This window comes from Perissodus microlepis, chromosome 20, assembly GCF_051167445.1.
Source record: "Perissodus microlepis isolate ML-2025 ecotype Zambia chromosome 20, ASM5116744v1, whole genome shotgun sequence".
Taxonomy (NCBI): domain Eukaryota; kingdom Metazoa; phylum Chordata; class Actinopteri; order Cichliformes; family Cichlidae; genus Perissodus; species Perissodus microlepis.
Window position 1 is genome coordinate 35,777,514 of NC_140480.1, and position 19,682 is coordinate 35,797,195.

The 19,682-nt window shown below is 47.2% G+C and overlaps 2 protein-coding genes across 2 annotated transcripts; one reads left to right on the forward strand and one right to left on the reverse strand.

Moving 5' to 3' along the window:
* Positions 1-2,078: 2,078 nt before the first annotated feature.
* npbwr2b (neuropeptides B/W receptor 2b) lies at positions 2,079-7,617 on the forward strand. The gene is made up of 2 exons (XM_084917722.1): positions 2,079-3,120; positions 3,277-7,617. Exon 2 carries the CDS (start codon positions 3,481-3,483, stop codon positions 4,480-4,482), a length of 1,002 nt encoding a protein of 333 aa, XP_084773848.1. The 5' UTR covers positions 2,079-3,120; positions 3,277-3,480; the 3' UTR covers positions 4,483-7,617.
* Positions 7,618-11,800: 4,183 nt separating this feature from the next.
* Positions 11,801-18,846, reverse strand: LOC146365089 (Ig-like V-type domain-containing protein FAM187A). The gene is made up of 5 exons (XM_084918131.1): positions 18,564-18,846; positions 17,117-17,394; positions 16,667-17,014; positions 14,782-15,005; positions 11,801-14,290 (listed from the first exon to the last, which is right to left on the reverse strand). Exons 1-5 carry the CDS (start codon positions 18,750-18,752, stop codon positions 14,073-14,075), a joined length of 1,257 nt encoding a protein of 418 aa, XP_084774257.1. The 5' UTR covers positions 18,753-18,846; the 3' UTR covers positions 11,801-14,072.
* Between the last annotated feature and the right edge of the window lie 836 nt (positions 18,847-19,682).

The following is a 19,682-nucleotide window of genomic DNA, read 5'->3' on the forward strand; positions in this document are numbered from 1 at the left end:
CGGAGGAGGACAGTTAGGGGCGGGACGCACGAACCTAAAGACAGTAACTGAAAACTTGGACGACACAGTGAAAAGCTCAAACACGCAGACGAGACAGAGGATGAGGAGGAACATTTGAAAGGTTCGTGGCCTCCAACCAACCACACTCACATGACTGGTTTCCACCTGTGGGCAGCTACATGGCGGTGAATTGTTCCTGGTCTGATATTAGACTGTTGCAAAGATGTAAAATGTCCTCTGACGTCTGTCTCGTCGAAAGAAGCAGAAGAAAATCCAAACGGCACTATTTCATTAAAACGATGCTTCGTGTTCCTCCTCCTCGCGTGAAACAGAATTTAAAGAATGCGCTGCTCGGATTTCTCCCCGAACAGGAAACCCTTCTGATCGCCTGCACTCACCTGAGTGAACCTTCCTCAGGTGACACCATCCACAGTCAGCCAGCGAGAAGGAGAGGAATGGGAAAAGGAGGGTTCGTGCACCAAGATGTGCTCAGAGGCCGCTTTGAGCAACCTCAGTTACTTTCATGGTCCTGGCAGTGTTTTCAGCAGGACTGTGCCCGTATGTCTGTGTGCAGCCTGATCCTAAACATGTCATCTGATCCATAATCAATACTCAGTGCAACGTTCAGCAGGATGGCAGCTTATCGGGATCAGAGGGGGCTGGAGCCTTAGCCAGCTACCTACTCTGTGAGAGGCGTGGTCCACCTGGACAGGTCACCAATCAGCTACAACCACTCACACCTGAGGATCATTTATATTCAGCAGTTAAGCTAACCCCACCCGCTGCATGTGTTTGGACTGCTGCAGGAAGCCTGAGAGAACCCACGCAGACATGCAAACTCCACACAGAAGGGCCCCGGATTCAAACCTTGGACCTTCTTTCTGTGATGCAACAGTGCAAACCACTGCGCTGCTCCATGCTAATGATGCAAACATTGATATCTGACATGTTTCTGATGTCACAATCCTCGCCTGCTGCCAGCTGCTCTCTGACTCTAACAGGACCTCATTCATTCACACCCAGGAAACACTGTACTGAGATCAGCTGATGAGCAGGCCCGTTTCTCTACAGGACAAGGACCTTTGCTATTATCTCCTTTAGCAGAGGAGACACCGGAGCATCCTTCAAGACTGTGGACCTGCTGTCCCATAAGTCAAAGGGATGTGACGCTCATGAAAGCAAACCACCCACATGGCTGACAGAGGCTCACTTTTTGGAGCTGTTCATAATAACACACACACAATATAAAATTTATACTTAATAAAACTCAACAGCACTCTGCATATTTAACCTGAAGTCCAGCGTGTTTGAGTGCACAGGCCTCCATCACGGAGCAAACACTGAAACTGTACCGATGCTGTTCAGCAAACCACCGAAAGGACGATTCTTCAACAACCTGGACAGGTGAAGGACTCCAGAGACATCCACGAACATTTATCAAATCTAAATGAGAGCAGAAAAGCCCAGGCAGCAGCAGCATCAACCACTGAGAGCACGAACACAAGGGGAATAAAGGTTTCAACTCAGCAGCTACACCCACAGATGCAGACATTATTGAGTTTCCTATAAATCACAGTATAAACTGTTAAAACATAAACACACAGCCAACATTAACTACCTCACAGATAAGCACCACCTGGACTTTCATCACAGTGACCGTTCCACGCCACATTCCTCTTTCAGTATGAGCGTTGACAGTCTTACTGGATTCATAACTTAGAGGCCACTGACTATACTAGCTGAGGCTGCTTGGTTCTGAACTAAAGCAGCCTCGGTGTGTTGAAGGCTGCGTTCTCCCTGCTCGAGGGCCGGGTGCTGAAACATGCTGGAGATGGACTGGTTCTTATTTAGGAACAACAAGTAGGCCTGCAGTGTGAGAGCGAAGTGCTCTAATAGGGTGATATGGTACTACAAGGTCATTAAGATAAGATGGGGCCTGATTATTTAAGACCTTGTATGTGAGGAGCAGGATTTTGAATTCTGGATTTAACAGGAAGTCAAAACAGGAGAAATCTGCTCTCTTTCTAGTCCCTGTCAGGACTCTTGCTGCAGCATTTTGGATTAACTGAAGGCTTTTCAGGGAGTTTTTAGGACTTCCTGATAATAATGAATTAATAAAGAAGTTCATGGAGTCATTACTAGTTAACGTTAAAGGGATGGTTGGCTCGACAGAGCTCTGACTGTTTGTCAGCCTGGCTACAGTGCTGAAGAGAAACCTGGGGTTGTTCTTATTTTCTTCAATCAGTGATGAATAGTAAGATGTTCTGGCTTTGTGGAGGGCTTTCTTATAAAGCAGCAAACTATTTCTCCAGGCTAAATGATGATCCTCTAAATTTGTGACACGCCATTTCCTCTCCAGCTTACGAGTCATCTGCTTTAGGGTACGTGTTTGAGAATTATACCACGGAGTCAGGTACTTCTGATTAGAGACCTTAGTTTTCACAGGAGCTACAGTATCCAGAGTCGTACGTAGTGAGGAGGTGAAATTATTAACAAGATAATCGACCTCTGTTGGAGCAGCGTTCAGGTAGCGTTCAGAAAAAAAGTCAAGGTGAAGAAAGTCTTTCAGAAAATGATTCCTTATACAGATTTGTGTGTACAGGCCACCTTTAACTCTGTGCCGAGAGAATTCATTCAAAGTGAGAATGAAGAGGGTGTTCACGGTCGGCACCGAGAGACCGACCTTTCCTCAAAACAGAACGATGACACAGCTGATCCAGCGAAGTTTGCCACCAAAGCTGAGCTCTGAACACGGGGAGGCTTCAAGTCAAGATCACGTGATCACACGCTGTGGCCGAGTAGAAAGAAAAAATTTATTGTTCGTTTGGAGAATAAAATCCTCAGCAGAAGCTCTCAGTGACTGACCCGGTCACGTGACTGCCAGTGACACGAGAGAGGGGGGGTGAAGCGAGAGAGAGAGAGTGATAGAGGGGGAGGAGAGATCGAGCGAGAGAGGAGAGAGAGAGAGAGAGAGGGGGTCCGGAGTGCAGCGCGTCTCCCTCAGAGAAGAGACCGGAGCGCGGAGCCGCTGAGCGCGCACACGGAGGCACGCTGCTGATCGCTGATCACTGATACTGACTGATCGATCAGTCCATCTGAAGCGCGAGGAGGCGCGTTCAGGTGGGCACATTTTTTTTCACTTTTCACGTTTTCATACTTTCTGCTGTCGCGTGAGCTCGGTGTTTCCCTCTGCGCGCGCCGCTGTGAGATTAGATCAAAGTTAGAAACGGGCTGACCTCACTGCTCATCGGTTATCTCTCTCTGTCTCTCGTGCAGGTTCCGTGATGCGCCGCTCGTGCAGTAAATGAGCCGAAGGAGAAGTCAGCTGATCTGAGGAGGAGACTTTGATTTGACAGCTGAGCGCGCGGACAGGTGTGTGCTCCTCTGAGGTGCGAGCGAGCAGGTAGAGCTGCACCTGCTCCACCCCTGTGGAGCTGCTCCGCCCTCCTCGCATCGCGGTGTCTCACGTTCTCTTGAAACATGGAGAACGTGTCGGTCCCGGGCGCGCCGCCTCCGCTCTGTAACGACTCTGTGCTGCCGTACTCGCCCACGGGAAACCGCTCTGACCTGAACTGCACCCCTCCCTTCTTCGCTGACCTTTATGTCATCCTGCCCGTCATCTACTCCGTGATCTGTGCCGTGGGGCTGACGGGAAACACCGCCGTCATCTACATGATCCTCAAAGCCCCCAAAATGAAAACGGTCACAAACATGTTCATCCTGAACTTGGCCATCGCGGACGACCTGTTCACTCTGGTGCTGCCCATTAGCATCGCCGAACATCTGCTCAACTACTGGCCCTTCGGGGAGGTCCTCTGTAAGGTGATCCTGAGCATCGACCACTACAACATCTTCTCCAGCATCTACTTCCTGACCGTGATGAGCATCGACCGCTACCTGGTCGTCCTGTCGACCGTGAGATCCAAGCGCATGCCTTACCGCACCTACCGAGCGGCCAAGATCATCTCGCTGTGCGTGTGGATCCTCGTCATCCTCATCGTCATGCCCTTCACGGTGTTTGCCGGCGTCTACGTGGACCCGGCTGATGGCAGGAAAACCTGCGTGCTCAGCTTCCCGAGCCCCGAGCCCCTGTGGTTCAAAACCAGCCGCATCTACACGCTCATCCTCGGCTTCGCCATCCCCGTCTCCACCTTCTGCATCCTATACACCATGATGCTGTACAGGCTGAGGAACATGCGGCTCAACAGCAACGCCAAGGCACTGGACAAGGCCAAGAAGAGGGTCACCGTCATGGTCTTTGTCGTCCTGGCCGTGTGCCTGTTCTGCTGGACGCCGTTCCACCTCAGCACCATCATAGCGCTGACCACGGACCTGAGGACCACGCCCCTGGTCATCATGATCTCCTACTTCATCACCAGCCTGAGCTACGCCAACTCTTGCCTCAACCCGTTCCTCTACGCCTTCCTGGACGACAACTTCAGGAAGGCCTTCAAGACGATGCTGGAGTGCAGCTCGGCCTGAGCACCTGCAGCGCAGAGCAGGACCACCTGTGTGGCGTTATTTTTGTGCCACTATTCTGAGCGCACGTAAAAACAATTTGAGCGCATGTAAAAAACTTTTGCAGGTGCAAGTGTTGCATTTTGAGGAAAATTTATTTTGAGCAAGAAAAGCAAAATTTGAGTGAACAAAATTCATTGCTGCGTGCAAAAAATGTATTTCAGTGTTTGCTATTATACACACACACACACACACACACACACACACACACACACACACACACACAACAGCAGCCCCTCTCGCTCAGTTTTTGCACTTGCGCTCGCTGGCAATGTGTTGCTCGCGCTCTCAACGTTTCATAGTTGTGGATGATTACTATACCTTTCTAATGTGACGTTGTTGTCCCTGGCTCTCTCTCTCCCTCCCGCTCTGTTCCTGCGCTACTGAGTGTAACTACCGCCCCTCCCCCCTCTGCCCAGCCTAAAGCACAAGGCTCATGTGCGGAGTGAAGCGGAAAAAAGTGAGAGAGAAAAAAAAACCCCACGGCTCGCGATAAGGAGCCGGCTCGCGTCGTTCACTTCAAAGATCCGGCTCTAAGAGCCATTTAGTTCCCGACCGACACATCACTACAAACGAGGCAGTGGCGGAGGAACACAGAGTGGCGGAGTTTGAAATGTTACTCTTTCTGGGTCACAAAATAAACTTTGAAGATATTTTCATGCGAGGATGGTGCTGTGTGAACTTCAAATATCTGCTCGATTCATCAAGACATCACATATTTGCAAAAGTGCTCTGACGTTTTCGGAGAGAGTTTGAGTTTTGGATGAAATGCATTCTGGGATATTTCGAGCTGATTGGAGACCAAAACAGCCAATCAGATTTTTTTGCATCCAAGTCTGTGATTGGCTGGTTTTGTGGCACAAATATAACGGTGTAGAGAAAGAGTTGCTCGCGCACGGGCAGAAATGTTGAGAGCACGCGCAAATGCAAAAACTGAGTGAGAGGGGCTGCTGTTGTGTGTGTGTGTGTGTGTGTGTGTGTGTGTGTGTGTGTGTGTGTGTGTGTGTGTGTGTGGATAATAGCAAACACTGAAATACATTTTTTTCACGCAGCAATGAAGTTTGTTCACTCAAATTTAGCTTTTCTTTGCTCACAATAAATTTCTCCTCAAAATGCAACCCTTGCACCTGCACATTTTTTTTACGTGCGCTCAGAATAGTGGCACAAAAATAACGCCATACGCCTGGGGGCGGACCTCCGTGGTGGCAGTGTGCTCTGGTAGTGTCATCATGGGAACAATAAACCGCACGCTGAAAACTCTAATCTGTTTCCATGTAAACCCTAAATGAGCTCTGAGACTGAAGCTTTCTTTGACTTTTCACAGATTCTCTCTGGTCTGTGATGGATCAACAGAGGGGCGGGGTTTGATTTAAGCCCTCCCCTCTGATTCATCACTGATTGTTTAATGTAAATATGTAATCATATGTAGTGGACGATCACCCCACGCCCCGTCGTGGATGTGCTAAACTCCTGAGTGTGGAATTATTTGTTTGGATGTTGTTGTCATGGTTTGTGTGATTTTCTCACTCACAGCGAGTCTGTGGCTAACAGGATTTGCTCTGCAGCGTGGCTCACACCTTCCTGTGGGACCCACTCAGTTCTTACTGTGGACACTTCCACACCTCCACTGCTGAGACCATGCAAATTAAAAACACACAAAGAGTTTTATTAAACAATGAGCCAGCAAAACACGCGCAGTGCTCTTGGTGACTGGCACGCCGTTTCTCCTCCACGTGAAACGCAGAAGTTTCCCCGGGACTGTTTCAGCCGCGTCCAGGACGAAGCTCTCCGAGGGAGCAGCTGCTCCCATTATTACTGACACCAGCTGTGGGAGTGAGCTTCAAATACACCTGGATTTTTTTAAATATAGAAAGAAATCAGGCAGGTAACACACACACAGAGCGGGTGGGGAGGGGGGGCTTCTCTGGGTGGAGGTTGAACAAACGTGTGCTCGTCTTCAGAAAAACATCTGACGTTTTTATGAAGGTGTAAAAAATCCAATTAGGAGGCAGCGAGCTGTGACCTCTGAGCACCGTGACCCTTCAGGGGCGTGGCTCGGCCCTCTGGGAGCACCAAACATCAATACACAGGCTATCAATCAAATCCTGCGGAGGCGGGCTGTGACGTGTCCCCGTGTTACTCTAACCCTAAGCTGGTGTTGAAATGAGGTTTTCTGGTCACATGACCGACTGCAGGAGCGCTGCTACGTCTGCTCTGATCTGTGAGTCTATGCTGCCCCCTGCTGACCACAGGGCAGCAGCACAGCACCTTGTAACAGGTATATATGCGCACACACACAGGTACCTGCAGCTCATACAGGCTGCAAGCAGCAGATCGAGCACCAGATGAAGGTCTGCAGAGAGACGGATCAGATCACAGAGTGAAGCAGCTCATTCAAATCTGGTGGCCGCTACAAACTGATTATTATAAATACATTTTTAAATGACGTTTGGAGCAGAGTTTCCTCTGTCGCTACTTTCTGCATATTTGATGTTAATTTAGGAGCAACATTCATCTTTAATGTAACGTTTAGTCTCGTGTCTCGTGTCGCCTTGAGGCGACTTTTGTTGTGATTTGGCGCTATATAAATAAAATTGAATTGAATTGAATTGAAAGTGTCTTTGGAGATAAGTTGTGGGGTAACTCGTGAATACTCCAGAACTTCCACTGTGTGACTTCCTGCTCCCCGGTGGGAAACAGACGCTTGTGAAGAGTGTGGGGATGCTGGCGTGATTCCCTGGGTTTGGGACTTTTCTGCCATGTAACCTGTTCTTGTTCTTTCACAGTGTGACAGTAAAGTACTCGGTACAATGTGTCAACGCAGCGGTGTATCGTCACTTTCTTTAACTTCCTGCTTTATCAGATAAATGATGAGATCTTCTGACAGCAACAACATGCTGTAATAACCCGTCTCACTGTACAGATGAATGTAAAGTCATAACTATGTAAAATCTAATGTTGTCTCACACAGAAATCATCATTTCTCATGCAGCCTGTAAAAACATGAACTCACATTTTATTTTGAAAATCGCTTTTCATGTATTTTTGATATCTTAGACTGAGCTGCTCGATGAATCCAATAAATGTGCAGATAATGAATCGTGAGAGGAATCTTGACTTCACACTTCACATGTTCATCAAACATGAACTCGCCACAAAAAGACAATCCATCTGTTCATGATCTGCTTCCTGCCACAGTCCAGACATGTTTGTTGACTGATGAGACTGAACTGGCTCCAGGTTCCAGTGTGAATGTGAATGGCTGTTTCTCTCTGTGTCGATGACCTGTACAGGTGTACCCTGTAACAGCTGAGACAGGCTAAACCACCGAAGTAGCCCTGAACTGGATGGATGATCTTTCTGAGTTAACTTCAATAATTACTTCCTCCAAACCATCAACGTGTCTTTTAGACCCCATTCCTACAAAACTGCTCAAAGAAGTCCTGCCATTAATTAATGCTTCGATCTTAAATATGATCAACCTATCTCTAACAATCAGCTATGTACCACAGGCCTTCAAGCTGGCTGTAGTTAAACCTTCACTCAAAAAGCATCTCTAGACCCAGCAGTCTTAGCTAATTATAGGCCAATCTCCAACCTTCCTTTCATATCAAACATCCTTGAAAGAGCAGTTGTCAAACAGCTAACAGATCATCTGCAGAGGAATGGTTTATTTGAAGAGTTTCAGTCAGGTTTCAGAGCTCATCACAGCACAGAAACAGCTTTAGTGAAGGTTACAAATGATCTTCTTATGGCCTCTGACAGTGGACTCATCTCTGTGCTTGTCCTGCTAGACCTCAGTGCAGCGTTCGATACTGTCGACCATAATATCCTATTAGAGCGATTAGAACATGCTGTAGGTATTACAGGTACTGCACTGCAGTGGTTTGTATCATATCTATCTAATAGACTCCAGTTTGTGCATGTAAATGGAGAGTCCTCTTCACACACTGAGGTCAATTATGGAGTTCCACAGGGTTCGGTGCTAGGACCAGTTCTGTTTACATTATACATGCTTCCCTTAGGCAGCATCATCAGAAGACATAGCATACATTTACACTGCTATGCAGATGACACCCAGCTCTATCTGTCCATGAAGCCAGATAACACACACCAATGAGTTAAACTGCAGGAATGTCTTAAAGACATAAAGACCTGGATGGCCGCTAACTTTCTGCTTCTTAATTCAGATCAAACTGAGGTTATTGTACTCGGCCCTGAAAATCTTAGAAATATGGTATCTAAGCAGATTCTTACTCTGGATGGCATTACCTTGGCCTCCAGTAACACTGTGAGGAACCTTGGAGTCATTTTTGACCAGGACATGTCCTTCAACGCACATATTAAACAAATATGTAAGACTGCTTTCTTCCATTTGTGCAACATCTCTAAAGTTAGAAATGTCCTGTCTCAGAGTGACGCTGAAAAACTAGTTCATGCATTTATTACTTCCAGGCTGGACGACTGTAATTCATTATTATCAGGAAGTCCTAAAAACTCCCTGAAAAGCCTTCAGCTAATCCAAAATGCTGCAGCAAGAGTCCTGACAGGGACTAGAAAGAGAGAGCAGATTTCTCCTGTTTTGGCTTCCCTTCATTGGCTTCCTGTTAAATCCAGAATTCAAAATCCTGCTCCTCACATACAAGGTCTTAAATAATCAGGCCCCATCTTATCTTAATGACCTTGTAGTACCATATCACCACAGTAATAATGCTCCTGTGGTTCCAGAGTCCACTGAGTTTTAGTGAGAAGGCAACAACAGTCACTTTAGTTTAAAAGCAAAGTTCATTTTCTAAAGACAGGAGACTGAAAGCTTCGACATGGATACACGTGACTCTGATCATTGTTTTCAAGATGTCTCATCTGTTCTGCAAATCTTTGGTTGATTAAATCTGAACGTTTTCATACAGTAACATATTTGTACTCATCATATTGGTGATTTATTTCAGGTGTGTGAATATGATAACTGGAGAACGAGGCGAGGTCGTCGTTTCAGACTGATACCATAGGTGTGTGTACTGGGAGGCTGAGCAGAAACATTCGTATTCTTTGAAAAATGGTTCATCGAATCACTTTTAGCTCATTTTCTGACACACTGAATCTCAGAGAATGTTTGAACAAGACTATCGCTGAAATGGAGCAGACGCCCTCTTTACTATCAAAGATAAAAACCTTAAATTGTGACAGGTCTTTGTACCATCCAAAAGGATTTGTAGTTTGGGACAGATACGTCAAAAAATATACAAGTACTGGCAAATATGAGAAAAGTGTCAGTTTAATGAAACACTTTTATTGCAAAAGATCATTATAGCTGTATAAAGTTGAATTTTACAACACCAAATGTTTTAAGATGAAATTCTGAGTCACAAAAATGAAGAAAATTGTATTATTCAGCTACTGTGTGCAATAAGACAGTCACATGATCAGCTCTGTTAGCACATGTAGGCTACTCATGTTGGTATAATAGCATTAGCTAACTTTTCGGCTAATCCCAACTGGATTACCCAGACAGCTGATTGGTCAGCTGACCAACATGGTTAATGTTCGATCTGTCAAAGTCCAACACTGTCCCTGCTGTGTTTCAGTTTTCCTCAGGTGGACAGACCAAGCTGACCAATCAGCAGGCAGCACTGCTTTGTGCAGTATCCAGTGGGCGTTAACCGCCAGCTACTTCAGAGCGAAGCCTTTTCCCAAACAGTTTACACTACAACTGGGGACTGTATGCATCGTCTACATGACATCTTTATGATATAACAAGGGGATAAATCACACCTCAGTACTGCATGAAGACTTGACTCTGTGATCTTTGCACTCAGGTCTGTGCAACGAATAAAGAAAAGCAGAGTGACGGTACAGTCTCAGCACTTTGTTGGCTCTGCCCGTCGCCTCTGTTCAACCTCTGTTGGGTAAACAGAGCTGTTTCCACCTTAAACACTGTGTGTGTGTGTGTGTGTGTGTGTGTGTGTGCGTGTGTGTGTGTGAGAGAGAGAGGAAAGCACCAGCGTGGTCAGGATTACAGTATGTGATAAAATATTTCTGTCACTAGATGGCAGCATCACCCTGTGTGTGTGTGTGTGTGAAAATGTGAATTTTCTGCATGTTTTTAATAAAATTATATTTTATGGGTGTTGTGTAACCTACAGAGATGAGTCGAATAGATCGTGTTTGTGTGTTTTGGTTAAAGCAGCTGCTTCAGTGGGCCAAAGGTCGTCCAGGCTCACCCTGTAAAGCACACGCAGGAACCCACCTGTAGGTGGCAGTGTAAGGCCACAGTTCATCTGTCATGTACGCTCCACCATAAGTTCACACACCTCCATCTCAGCAGTGAAACCCTGGTTAGAGTTCAGGCCTGAGACACAGCACCACCCTCAGAGGTCAGACGAAGGGTGGCTGTGAGAGTCTCACTGAAAATCCACCCACATCAAATCTGACTTTTACACAGAAGCCTGTTTCCAGGCAACACCAAGTATGTGTTTAATAATGCAGCCATCCAACCATCCTTATTGATCATCCAACCAAACACCGGATCATGTCCGACTGAACACGTTCCTAAAAAGACGAGGAAGCCGTCACATATCACCAGTGGTTCTGTGATGATTGACTGGGTTAATCAATGCATTTCTTCCTCCAGTGTGTATTACATCACAGGGGCAGAAGATCTTAATGTTCATGTTGCCTCAGATTCTCTGAAATAGCCAAAGATCCTGGTTGGATCCCAGGGGAGACGCTGGTCCCTCGAGACTGAGCCGGGAACAGTAAATACGAAGCTGTGGCGTCCCCTGTGACAAAGATGGCAGCACACAGGCGCTTCTATCGCTGCCTGGACTGTCGTTACATAAATAATAAAGACAGACAATCAGTTGTGTTCTCTTTGTTTTACTGGTACATCGCATCATCTTCTACACATTGAGCTCATATTCTTCTTAAAATTGTGGCATTCTCAGTTTAAACATCTGGATTCTAACTCCTCTGCAGAAGCCCTGGCCCTCTGTGCGCCCCGAGTGCTTCTTCACAGGCTATTTGGCATTTCCTGCTGCAACAGCTGAGTTGCTCCTGGGAGACACGACATGAAGGGCCCGCTGGTAATTCAACCACAGTCCTCCTCATCCTGCTGCACTACCCAGCAGGAAGCTAGGGCACTGAGAGGCACGAGAAAGCAGCATGCCCTGACCCCTGCTGCTTCCAGCCTCCAGGACCTGCCCCACCTGATCTCACCTTTGGTTTTTTTGAGACAGGTGACGAGTTAAACCGTGAGCAATAAGGCAGTGAGCATCGTAGCTGACAAGGCATCCAATGTGCAACGTCGCCCCCGTGAGCAGCACACTGGGTTCTCTCTGCAGAGAGACTCTCACTCGCCGGGCATCAGCCACAGAGAGGTGCCGTTGGGTAACAAGCCCGGAAAGATCACGGCCAGCTTAGAGTGTGAACCCGCACGACCACGGCCAGTACGCAGAAAGAACAACAACAAGGGTCAACAGTCAGAGTTTTAGGGTCCAACAGTCCATTTTTAACTTGTGTAATATCCTGAGTTATTCGTAATTAGAGCCATCTTCTTATATTTTGTAGCTGGCTGTTGTTACAGTCTTGCAGCATCTGTGGCTCCATAATTTCCTCAGGGATGAATAAATATTGTGATTGAATCTTCACTTTCATCAGCACTGATTGCACTCCACAGACTGCACAATGCTGAAAACGGTCTCAAACACGACAAATGCTCTCCAAATATCCACTCTAGAGTCTAACTCTGAACTCCAATCAGCTTTTCTCACACTGAAAACTCAGTTTCAGCTCTGAATGCGTGCACCCTGAGCTAATAAGCAGAAAGACATCAGAGATTCACCATGGCAACAGCCTCCAATTCAGTCCAATGAAAGCGGACCGTGAAGGAGAAAAGAGGGATTTTATTTATCCTCGTCCAGTCAGGCAGCGTTTAATGGACTTCTGCTTCACAGAGACTAGGGCTGCCACGATTAGTCGACTAGTCACGATTGTGTCGACTATCAAAATCATCGACGACTGATTTAATAGTCGACGCGTCGTTTGAAGCTTTGTAAGATCACAAAAGACGCAGGAATAAGTAGTAGGATTTAAGAGTGTAATAACGGACTGAAACAGAAGATGGCAGCACTGCATGTACAAGGATGCCAGCTGCCGTTAAACCTCGAAGAAGAAGAAGAAGCTGTGTCCCAGAATCCATAGCGCCCTGCTCAGTTTCCAACAATGGCGGCAGCTAGTTAGTTTTAATATTACTCTTATTATTCTTTCTGGGTCACAAAATAAACGTTTAACATATTTTCAGGCGAGAATGTAGCTGTGTAAACCTCAAATATCTGCTCAGTTTATCAAGACACCACATATTTTCAAAAGCGCTCCGACGTTTTCGGAGACGTCTGTTACCCACTAGCTCGATAGCTAGCCGGGGGCAAGGCTCACTAGAGCCGTGAGAACACCGGACTCCCGGCAAATCGTTTTCAAACCCACCGCCGTCTTTCGCCACTCAGGTTAAATATATATAAGTCACTTAGTCAAAGGAGCTTGCAAAGAAAAGTGTCTGGACTTCTTTAAGTTTACTTGAAGACGTTTCACCTCTCATCCGAGAAGCTTCTTCAGTTCTAAGGTCAAATGGTGGAGAGTCCCTTTGACTACGATGACCTGGATGACTGAGAACCTTCACAGACATAAGTCCCTTAGATAACTTCAAAATGTTATTGTTTGGCTTTTTTAGTATTTTATTTGTTCCTGAGTAAATCGGTTTGGCTGAGAGAAGTTATAGTTTTTACACAGCTGAATAAACGTCTAGAAGACAACTGATTATCAGAAGTGTGAGATGCTCGAGAATATACTCCGGTGTCCTGTTATATTTTAGATAGCAAGGAGTTTATTAAACTTCACCGAAACAATCTGCAAATTTCATTAAAATTTAATAAACTATCATCTTGTCTTTATTTTTAGTCAGCACATACCTTAAACACTTAAAGCTGTAAGCTAATGATAGTTATATAAGAGCAGATGCTGCTGGTGCAATAAGCTGTAGTTTTACGTCCAATGGATGATGATCTGATTAGTCGACTATCAAAATAATCGTTTGTGGCAGCCCTAACAGAGACCCAGCTGCAATCCAGCAGATGTTACACACTGACCGACCCAACGGTTGACTGTCAGACTCAGACTGTTAATGATGTGTTTGAACACCTGAACATATTCAAACACATTCAGACTGTCTGCAAGAGCAAACAGCACCTTTAGACCATGGCTGGTCTCAGTGGCTCTGTGGTAAAGTGGTTAACACAGTCTCTGGTTTGAGCTCCAGAGCAGCCACGTCAGGATAAATCAGCGGTGGCGCCCCCTGGATTCTTAAAGCCCCGTCAGACTCATTTTCACTCAGGTATTCCCGTCACTTCAAACATGTGTTTGGTTTAAACAGGGATTCCTGCAGATAACTTTTTTATGTCAGCGTAATAAAGTCAGAGTTTTAATGAGGATGTGATCACAGCAGGATCGGACATGTGGCCGCCCTTCGGCCCCACAGAACCAGAGTCTAACCCTCGCTGCCTTTAGTCCACGTGGCCTTGCTCTCTGCGGTGTCTCAGCACAGCTCGGCCCAGCATCAGCAGGAAAAACACAGTCGTCATGGCAGCATACGATCCCAGCACGGTCTGCACGGCGGCCGGAAAGTCGGGATGCGACAGAAGCGACTGGCTGCCAAAGTGGGGGTACACGAGGAGGTGGATCTCTGCCGCCCGGCGACCGTGCAGCCAGCAGTAATACACACCTGCAAGTGTAAAGACACCTCAGTCAAACTGAGCAGCACAGAGATCGGACCTCATCATCGTCACCGCTGAACTGAAATATGATTCAGAGCGTCTAAATAAAAAATCTGACTTCAGATGGAGCATCAGGTAAGAGCGTCTGCGTGCCCTTCCTCACCTATGACCCCCTACTGTGACCACCCTGTGATTGCGTGACCCCACACTTCCTGCACCCTCCTGGTTGAGCCACTTCCTGTACAGGGAGGAGACCCCAGACATGCACAGATTAGGTGGCAGGTCTGGGATCCCCAGGATTCTCCAGGGTTAGCTTCACAGCTTCACCTGCTGCCACCATAGTTTGGAAAAGGGTGGAGAAGACCCCGAGTGTAAAGAGTTATCTCAGAGTCAGCAGCCAAATATATTCACAAAGAGACATCTCGAGTAAAGGTCACCTGATGTGAGCTTCATGACCGGACAATGAGATGAGACCACCTGATGGGGGCGCTGTTCATACCTGAGTCCTGTGTTTGAGCCGGCTGGAACAGCAGGTGGTGCCCGGTGTCTATGAGCAGTCTGAGGTCTGCGCCTGAAGAGTGTTCAGACCTGTAGATGGGTTCGTTCCCTCGGTCCCAGGCGACCGCCATGTCAGGGCGCGCCCCGGGACAGCCCAGGGTGAGGACCTGCCCGTCGGGATGGGTCAGGTAGTACAGAGGTAGCCCGGTTGGCAATGAGGCAGAACTGTGACACAGAAAAACCCAGAGGTGAAACATCTGGATTCAACAGCAAAGAGCACCGCAGGAAATCTTCAGGACACAATCTCAGAGATGATTCACGGAGACATTCGGACACTGTGGTTCCAAGCAGGGCGACCACGTGTCCACGTGTCGGAGACGACAGGTGAGAGCGCACGAGGGTCACCACAAACAAAACTTTACTGGCACAAAACACAAAAAGGAAAAAACTACACGGGAACAAAGAGAAGACCAAAAACAAAGACTACATCTACACAGAGGGCTGACTCCAAGCCAGGACATGACAGGAAGTGACACGTACAGAAGAATAGCATGACCGACAGGAAACAGGTGAGAGTGAAGAGACTGTGCCATGAAACCAGAAGAACAAGTTTAGCATGAATAACTAAATAACATGTCAGACGACAGACGTCCACACACGGACGCCTGTCAGACGACAGACGTCCACACACGGACGCGTCTCTGAGTTTTAGCTTCAATAACAAGAAAATAAAACCATGACTCTGGTTTTAAAGGAGCCCCCGTGAGGTCCAGCCAGCAGCAGACGGGTTCACCATCACAGCGGTCACACACCGCTGGGAATCTAAAGGCGTTCTTCTTAATTCGATCTTCAGAGAGGAGGGTTATTGATCTGTAAATGTTTCTATATTGACTGCTGACAATCAGACTGGATTGAGACAGGTTGTGGATCATCTTCAGTATTTCTCTGCAGGTCCGGAGGTGAACACAGAGGTCAGCAGGCTGAAGTGTTCACTGTGTTAAATGTAAACTGTAAATGTTAACACAACATATCCTCAGATTAACAGACACAGCAGCGATTCCTGCACTCTATGACACGGGCTCATACTGAATACTGTATACGAGCTCTGCTGCTATTGGGCCAATCAAAGTATGCTAGTAAGCCTTTTCCACATCACCATTCTCAAAGTTTAGATAAATACAAGTTTCTAAATTTTACTAATTTCAAATTATTTAAGTCTGCCTGTCGAGTATACAAAGTTTTACATGGTCTGGCACCGGTGAGTGATTTTATTAAAGTCTAGCAGTGTGACCTCGCCTGACCCGAGCCACTGTGAGAGGGGACTAAATCTGCACAGATGCTCTGTCGTGTCAGGGAGTGAAAGAGTTAGTGTAAAAAGGGAAACAACTATTAGTGTAATGGGTCAGTGCAATATCAGGACAGTCAGGGCATGTGCAACACTGGGGTTTGTGCAATATAACTGATGTGTTTCTGTTATTGAGCTCTATACTGTCCTCTGTGTCCACTCGTCATTGTTCTAGTATAATGTGATCACTGTTTTTGTCCTTGTCACGTGACCTGTAAATAGTGTCTCTGCATGTTTTTGCTAACGTGTGTGTAACACCAGCCTGCCAGAGGGTCTGGAAATTAGCCCAAGGCTGTAATCTGGCATATTTACATTTGTTAAAATATTCATTAATATGTATAGCCCCTCTTTCTAAATAAAAACAAGTATAATAACTAAAAGTTCATTACTGAAATACACTTTGACCCCTGAAGCTCGGGGGACGTCCAAACCGAGAGACATCAAGCTTCTGATTTGACCTCTGACTTCCTGAGTAACAGGAAGTCTGTAATTGTGCACAGTGACAGGCTTGGTGCTGGACGGGCGTCACGCACACGCTCACCTGGACCCAAAAAGAGACGTCAGACCGAGCAGCTTGGAGGGCGGGGCCTGGGACGGACACGTCATATGACAGCTTCTGACCTCCAGCTTTGCCGCGACTCTGCTTTGCTTTAAACCGAAGGCTCTTGGCACCGCCCCCGAGCCGCAAGAAACAACCGTCTGATTGGCCCGTCTGTAGCGCACGTTCAGGAAGCGGGAGCGTATGTAGCAGAGCCCGGCTCGGACCTGCTCGCCCGGCACGCCGCAGCGGTCGCACACAGACCACGGCTGGAAGCTGGTGAAGAGGCGGTACAGAGCGCTGAGGTCGGCGCTCTGGTCCCGTTTCCCGTCGCCAGCCTCTGAAGCGAGTCTGCAAACATCAGCTGATCGTTATTTCTTAAATATCGATTGATTATTAAGCTTAAACAAGCAGGTTCGTGGTCGTCATGAATTCAGCATGTACTCAGTGCACCTGTTGGTGAAGCTGAGCGTGGGAGCCTCCTGGATGTCCAGGTCGTAACCATAGAAGAAGTCTTTGTGGGCGGAGCCACAGATGTAGATGCCTGCATCATCGGGCCCAGCTCTGAAGATCAGCAGGCTGAAGAGTCGGATGGAGAAGCGACTCCGCAGGTCTCCGCTGTGAGGGACCTGGCTGGGATCGAGCAGGTGGTTGCCATGGTGATCAGTCAGCGCTTTGGTGTCCTCTGATCGTTCCAGATGTTTCCGGAAAAACCAGACAACCGACTGGACCTGAAACCGATATTTGAACCTTTTTCAGTCTGCACAGTTGGAAGAGGTTCTTAAATAGACGGAGGGGCTCCGGCTAGAGCCGCTACGCCTCCACAGTGAGCGCAGCGCCTCCCGGTGAGGTGTGTCGGACGCCGCGGTCATCCTCGGATGGCCACCGGCGAGGGGGAGGGGGGTCCTGATACAGTTAAAACCATAAAGTCGTAAATGAAATCTAGACGTTTGATTTGACTTTGTGCAGATGGAAAACCAACAGGAATAAAATAAAGAGGAAATGTTTTTCAGGTTGGTGACATTCGTTGTCGCAGTTTGCCTCACGAGGCTTCGATGTTTAAGGCATCGAATGTCTCAGAGTCAAAAACTCATGTTTTCACTGTAAAACCGAAAGCTCACCTCCAGCATACGCCCTCCATACAATCATATCAACAGACTAAAACTAAACTCTGCAAACTGAAACAAACAGACTCAACACAAAATATGAACCAACACTAACTAGGGCTGCTCAATTAATCGAATTTTAATCTCGATTACGATCTGGGCTTTCAACGATCATTAAAAATGACTGAGCCGATTATTAGCCCCTCCCTCGTGCTTTACTCTCGCGCTGCTCCGTGTGGCAAATCGAGCGCACCTCTCTGCATTTCGAACACGCGTCACAACAATTGAGAGGACCCGAGGGAAGCTCGGAAAGCTAAGCAGAAGTTATTTGGAGAGGAGAGTGACTGCCGTTGGTTGAAAAGAGAGGTAAAAAAACTTCAGTGGTTGGAAACATTATGGGTCAGACGTGGATCAAGTAGACACAGTGTGTAAACTTTGCTACAGTGTCGTAGCTGCACCACAGAGCAACACTGCAAAGTTCACTAAACATGTTTACATTTTTCATTTATTTCTTATATTGCAAACATTTGCACTGTTATCAGTATTTGCACTATTTTATATTATTTTTTGACAACCTTTAAAGTCATTATTCAACACATTGTTATTGTTAAATAAATATCGTCAAATAATCGAGATCTCAATTTCAGTGAAAATAATCGCCATTATCATTTTTGCCATAATCGAGCAGCCCTAACACTAACTGGATATTATAAAAACTACAGTTTCTCTGCGCAGATACCTGACACCCCAGGTGTGCAGTAGAAAACAGATGGCTAGTTACTCGCGTACTCTACCTGCTCTGGTTTGCAGAGGCAGGGCAGCTCCACGGTGACTCCTGACAGGTAGGCAGCGTTGGTGAAGGTCAGGAAGGCGGGACACGCCGTTCTGGCAAACACATCCTGTTTGTCTTCAGGGGCCTCGTAGCTCCACGCCCTTGGAGTCAGGAAGAGGAGGAAGAGCGGGGACAAGGATGGGAAAGGCATCTCTGAGGAGGAAACAGTTGTTTTAAAAAAGCCTGAAGAATGTTTGCTTTCAAAGACAAACCGATGAGCTGAACTGTCCACTCCAATGACCTGCAGGAGTCTAAATATGACTGTGGGATCTCTGCTTCACTGGGTCCTTCCCCAGCACCTCCCAGCAGATCTCCATCTTCTTTTCTCCTGTCAGCAAAGCAGACAAACTTCAGCTCGGTAAACAGACACACAGTATCGCATCAGCAGCGTCTTCACAGAAGTACAAACCAACACCCTGCAGCCTCGTTGATTGGTTCCTGTCAGTCTGATATGAGATTCAAAGCCTGCAGAGCCACGAATCATGTGGAGGTTTCTGTGAGGGCGCCCCCTGCTGGGCTGCAGGTTTGTGACAGCAGCGCTTTTAGCAGTGCTGGAGGTGTGAGGGCTGCACTCAGACGGGGAAACACTTCACACGAGTGAAGAGCACTACACGAAAGCTGGTCTATGTATCGTTCCCATTAACTCAGACGGTTTCTCTCGTTCATTCATTTTCCCTCATTTAGAAATCGAAACACAAACTTCAGAGAAAAGTGTTGTGAATGAAGCGGGTGGATGGTGAAGCTGAGCCACCCCTTCATGCTCAGCTCTGATTCCAGCTCGCTAAGTTCAGGAGCAAGTTTGAGCTCAGTGCTGGGAGGGAGGGAGTCACTCACACTTTCACCAGTTCAGTTTCATCCTGCTGTGGGAGCAGTTCTTCCTCTCCACCTATCCGCAGCAGTGACAGCTGGGTGTTTCCCAGCGTCAAGGTGATTTCTCTGAGAAGAAGATGGCGCACAGAATCGTCCAATCACTGCACGGTGCCCGGCGAGCCCATGGCACAGAGCTGCTGCTGGCTTTCTTTTGTGGAGCTGGACGATCGGACAGCGGCAACACGGCAGCAGTGGACATGAAGCGATGCTG